Consider the following 6,000-nt stretch of genomic DNA (forward strand, 5'->3'; position numbering starts at 1 on the left):
TCACCTCCTCCTCTCTTTCCTCTTAACCTGGCTGTGCCACTTCAACTTCACGTGACGCCAATGGGGCTAAGTCAATGTCACCAGACTTCTTAGGAACAGCAAATGAGATACAGAATACTCTGAGGGCTGATACAAGCCATCTGCCCAGCTTCTTTGTACCTCTGTGTCTGTTCCCAGCCCTACTTCTTCCTTTTAGTGCCTGTTGTATTCAAATACATTCACAATTTTGACTCCTTTTGAGATATTTGGCCATGACAGCTGCACACAGGTGCCACAAACCAGTACCTTCTCCATAAATCTGTTTCTTTAGTGTCCCTTCAATACATGACCCTTTCATAAGCTTCAGTGCTTGTTTTCAAACTCATTCCCCTTCCCCATCTTGCAGCATCCAGCTCCTTGGACTAACTCAAAAATGCACATATCCATCTCCTCCTAACAGATGTAAACCTAATGCTCCAAACCTCCCCTCCTGCCTCTGATCCTTCTTGCAGTTTCTCACCCTTGCTGCCCTTCACGCTGTCTTTGCTCTGTGTTGATGAACGTTTGCTCTCAAGGGGAAAGAAGACCTTAGTTACGGATGCATGAAATGCCAGGGAAGTTTTGAAGAATCAGTGAGCCAAACCTTCATCCCTGTCCAGAGGAAATGGGATGTCATCTCACTTTCTGAAATAAGAGAGGCAGCCTCTTTGAGGCCCCCAGATGGACTCGCAGGTGTAGGAGCCTGTCACATATTTTGCACTGAATGCTAGGAGTGGAGGATTGCTGAGAAAGCTATTCTAATCCATCATTGCCTGCACTTTCAGGTCTTGTTTTACTGGCCGTATAAGCCCAAAGGGAACTGAGAACTAAGAGAAGCAACACCACTCACCATTTTCATGCTTCCAGCATAGCTGTCCCATGTTTACATATCCCCAGAGAGAAATGTGAGGACTCTTTGTCTATTCAAAGACCAGTATCTAGACCAGCCCAAGAGTGGGCTAACAAGCTGTCCTGGAGATAACATCAATGCTGTGATTGTCTATAGTGCTTGGCATAGGATCAGTTCTTTCTTGACTGCAAGATAGGGAAGTATTATTACCAAGTATTTAGTTACAAGGCCAGATACTACAAAAGGCAAAGAAAGGAAAGGGTTAGTGAAGTGGCCTATTTTGTTTTTCAGTAGCTCTCTTTAAATATCCCTAAGGATTTCTTACCTCCCATTAAAATTTTACCTGAAAATGCTGATTGTGAGGAATCCAGTAGAGATACAGGCAAAGAAAAGCAGACTGTTAAATACTCTTGCTGCAGTAAATCTCCAAGCACTTGAAAGCCAGTAGGGCATGGGGAGGAGAAAGGGTGGATGAAACAGGGGCTGCATATTTTAATAGGATGATTAAAAATCCTGTATTGGAACTCATCAAGTACAAGATATTTATATACAATTTTTAAAATGTTTTATTGCTCCATTCTTGCAAGTTGTACTTTTGTCTGCTGTTCCTGTCTACGTGAAAAGTAAAATTTCCCCAATTCCTGCAGAGCACTGCTTACTCTGCCCTCTTCTTTCCCTCTAAGCTTGTTGAATAAACTGCTCAGCTGAATAATTGGAGATATTCCCCTCCCCTTTTCTCCCAACCTAGCAGTCTTTCCCTCTCCAGCATTTTTTTCAGTGCTCTTTTTCATTCTCTCTGCTGACTCCATTTGCTTATGAAGATGAGAGGTCCAAAGCCACATAAGAGCCAGATCTGCCCACATTCCTGCATTCAAGGCTGAGTGTTTGCTTTTTTTTTTTTCTCTGAAAAAGAGTATTCACTTAAAAGAATTAGAAATGAGTCTGAGTAGATAGAAAAGAGTCTGAGCAGAGCATGCACCCACAAACCTAATACAGTTTTAGAGAGGCTCAGTGAAAAATTGGAATTAGACGTCATAGATCTGGAAGAGATATCTCCTTTCCAAAGCATTTGCATGCACGTGGAAGGAGGCAGGTGGAGCTCACAGAGTTCTGACCCAGAAATGGCTGAGAGTTTGATAGCTTTTCCTATCTTAGCCAGAAATTGAGATACATGTGTTGCCTGGCTGTTTGTTCAGGCCCATCTCTAAGGCTTCAGTCTGTTAGCTGAATGATGCCCTTCCAGAAACTAACAGCCATTTGCTTGGGGCGTGGATATAATTGAATGCACAGATAGAACCAGGGCCAGCAGTAAGTTAAACACGAAACTGCAAGTACAGGAAGCCAAGAAATGAATTAGATAAGAAAGACTGAGATCCTTCACTCTATATGCCAGACATTTGGTTTCTCTCAGTGTCTATTACCATGCAGAAGAAAGCAACAACTACCTGGCCAGCATGGGGCAGAAGAAAAAGTAACACATTCTGTTTTGCAGGACACAAATCCTACAAATTGCACTTTCTTTGCAGAAGAACAGTTGATGTTCGTCTAGTATCTTCCATTAGAGAGTAAGACAGCACTCAACAAGCTCTTCAGAAAAGTTACCACACAGAGACAGTGTTTGCCTGCTGTAGCAACTGATTTGCCTGTGTGTGGAATAAAAGTGAAAGGAAATAGAATATTACTAGGCCACCAGTGCCCACTAACTGTGAATAAGGGGTGCTCTCTGCTACGCAGAAACCCCTTTGCTCTGGACTGGATGTTGCCATCTCAGGGAAGGAAGGTCCCACCCCTCACAGCATTCTGCGTCACTGCAAGGCAGAAACCAGGAGCCTGTTTCCTTCTGGGAGCCAGAGAACGAAATTACTTAGGTGGGATGTAAATGAGATGATTTGAATTTGTTAGAACAATGGAGCCAACAGTGCCAATATTGAGAAAAGCACAATGGGGTTTTAATGATCACAAACAGTCATCACCTGTATGGTGTAGGTTAGATAAGAACCAGTCCTTTCAACACCCACGTACAGAGGATTTATTGTGACCCCTCAGATGTCTGGTCAGGATTAATCCCCCAGTCCAGGAAAATTACAAGGGACTAGAAGCGCCCCACAAGGGCTACCTTTATGATAGTTGCTGGTCCATTTCCCTCAGTAGCTTCACAGAACCTTTCCTCGGGTATGACCTTCCACACATCCTCTCATACAGGACTAGACAAACACCACACACCGCTGCTGCCTGGAGGTCCAAAAATATGGTGGCACAGAGGTGTAGCCACTGCTACAGTGGGCGCTCCAGCATGAGAAAAGAGCCTGCTGCACAGCTTCAGCCCAAGCTGTTGTGTTTTGAAACCTCCGTGGACTGTTCCTGGGTTGCTACCACTCATGCTGAGACACAGCTGGGTCTTTCACTGCATTGGATGTACAGCAGACAGGAATTAAATGAAGACTGTCAACTGTCTGGCTCTCACCAGTCAAGGTGTTGCATGCAATTGCCCTGGAGCTGCATAATTAAACCCAGCACATAGCTGTTAGTCAAGCACATGAAGGCTCCTTACATACCACTTGTGCCTTGTGAATTGAGAGGTCTCAGATACCTGCGTTCGAAGGGATTTAGAAGAAGACTCACTGCATTCAATCCAGGGTCTGTCTGTTCCTTTTGGCCCCTGGAGGTGGGTCTGTGATGCGTCATGCTCCACAGTGGCAAGTGGCATTGGTAAAGTGAATCTTGGATTTGATCAAAAGGTGAAATGGCAGGCAAAGAGACTTTTCCAAATGGCATGAAAGATTGTATTCTGATGTGCACAGTGCCCAACCCATGTTAACACTGCGGCCTGCTCCAGTGGCTGGCTTAATGAGATACTTTTTCCACCAACATGAAACCCTGCACCCTTCTGTGGCTCCGAGCTCCACTGAAAGTCATGTCAGTGTTGTGGAGGCTGTGTTGTAGCAAGAACATAAATTCAGGACAGTGAGGAAGTAGTTCTTGACCCTAGTAGGTCCCAGAAATATTTACAGCCAGAGAAGTTTGCTTCTACATAGTATTCAGTATCTTCATTTCAAGGTGCCTGTTGTAAGAAAGTTGTGAATTTGCTTAGAGGCTTGCAAGCACAAGCCATAAATCACACATACAGATGGAAGTAGTCATGTCAGCCATCTCTCATTTTTCACATATTTTCTCCCTTAGAGCACTCAGGCACTTCAGGCTTAGTGTCTGAAAGGTGAGCAAGCAGATACTCAGAACGAAACAGAAAGTAAGCAAGAAAAGCTTAATGCCCAGTGCAGCCAGAGAACTTAGCAGAGCTGCAAAGCAAGGCATCAATTGGTGACCACATCAAAAAAATGGAACAGCAGCACTAAGAGGGGATTTGCCTGTACTCAGCATTACATTCACTGACGTCTCATTGCGGAGTGGCCAAATGACTCCAAGCAGACTGAACCAGTTCAACATGGTACTGTGTCCTCCTGCTAGGTGAGACAGCTGTACCCACCCTCTCAGGAAAACCAGGACCTACCACCTAGGTGCTTTGTGCTCCCAGCCTCTTTACTTCTGTAGGTGTCCCATCCTAAACACTCTTCCTCTTCCTGCTCATTGTCTTCATCCCCCACACACCCCCACGCACGTGGCTCTGGATCTCCTCATCATGTTCTTCTCGTTAAAAGCCCCATTGTTCATTTGTTTGTTTGTTCTCTCTCTTTCTCTCCTCTTTTTCTCTCTTTCCCTCTCGTTTTTTTTTTCTTTCTTCCTTTCTTTCTTTCTTTTTTTGTCTCCTCTGTTTTGTGTACCCAGGCAGCCCATTGAGTAACTTCTTTGACGTAATTAAACAACTTTTTTCAGACGAGAAGAACGGGCAGGTGAGCCATCCCCCCGGCACGCCAACCAAGCATAGCGCAAACAGCAAGCGGAGCGATTCCGGTTCTAATGACTATGGGTCTAGAGGAGACAATAAGTACCCTGCTGGCAAAGACAAGGCAAAGATGGTCTCATCAGTCGGCCTACAAGACCAACCTTAAATAAACACATAAAAATTAAATAACTTAGAAAAAAAATCAAAAACAAAAACAAAAAAGCAAGAAAGAATGAAAGAATATTCCTTAGCAAGCTAGCCTCTAAACTAGAAGGATGTATATACCTTGCCACAACAGTACAAAACTGTCTATAGACAAATTTTGTATGAAGGAATGACTGTATATATATACATATATATATTTATATATGATATATAATATATATCTCAGAAACAAACACAAAAACAAACGAACGAAAGAATGAAAAGAAAAGAAAGAAAAGAAAAGGTAGCACAGATGACAAACCCAGTTCGACAGATCTTGGGTTGTGTTTTTTTTTTATTGTTTTTTTTTTCTCCCTTTTTTTGAATGTTTTTCTTTTTTCTCCTTCCTGATTTTTTTTTTATTTTTTATTTTTTGTTTTCTTTTGGTTTGTTTCTTGTTCTGTTCATGCTCTCTCTGTGTTTCTGACGACACCACTTGTTTCCGCTCTGCTACCAGGAATTATCCCGAAAAGTTAACATGTCAGCCACGGCTTCACCTTCTGTGCTCTGCGGACACTTGTTGACGGAAGGCAACCGATGTAGACTGTCCAAGGACCAGTCCTGTTTGAGGTTCCCAGCCTCCCCTCTCCCTTCGGGAAGTGGGTTTCTCCCCCACTTCTCCCCAAACACCTCCCCAATGCACGCCTTTTTTTTTTTTTTCCTCTCTTTTTTCTTTTTTGGTGCTCCACAAGAGAGATCTGCTCAGTTATGGGATTGCACAGTCTGGGCTGAAAGGAGGTTGCAAATTGTTGGAGTGAAACCTTTTCCCTTGGCAACTTCTGTCCGCGCAGGTGAACACAGCCTGGTGGGGAGGGTGCGGGGAAGGAGAAGGGGTAGCGGGAGCGCAGTGTTTTGTGAATCCAGAGCGCGTTCTCATCAGAAACCAGCCAGGAGCAACTCAAAACTAAGCGTTGAACCAAGACAAAATTGGGGAGCTTCATCACTGGATTTTCTTAACCTTCTTTTTCTCCCCACCACCTTTTCCTTTTCTTTTGTCCTCTTTTTTTATATATACATGTATATATGTGTGTATATTTTCATATGAATATACATACATACAGACATATATATATAGACACAGAATTTT

The 6,000-nt window shown here is 43.5% G+C and overlaps 1 protein-coding gene across 5 annotated transcripts in view; it reads left to right on the forward strand.

Moving 5' to 3' along the window:
- Positions 1–5,514, forward strand: part of BRSK2 (BR serine/threonine kinase 2) — a 299,783-nt gene extending 294,269 nt beyond the window's left edge. For 3 of the 5 annotated variants that reach the window (XM_072038514.1, XM_021272544.4, XM_021272545.4), the window contains one exon: positions 4,700–5,514. In XM_072038514.1, coding sequence (XP_071894615.1) covers positions 4,700–4,875 — 176 coding nt within the window. In that variant the 3' untranslated portion in view covers positions 4,876–5,514. Of the gene's footprint in view, positions 1–4,651 lie in introns of all 5 variants that reach the window. The other 2 variants (XM_021272539.4, XM_038179237.2) reach the window with 1 other exon arrangement.
- Positions 5,515–6,000: the final 486 nt, after the last annotated feature.

The sequence above is a fragment of the Anas platyrhynchos genome, chromosome 5, assembly GCF_047663525.1.
Source record: "Anas platyrhynchos isolate ZD024472 breed Pekin duck chromosome 5, IASCAAS_PekinDuck_T2T, whole genome shotgun sequence".
NCBI classification, from domain to species: Eukaryota; Metazoa; Chordata; class Aves; order Anseriformes; family Anatidae; genus Anas; species Anas platyrhynchos.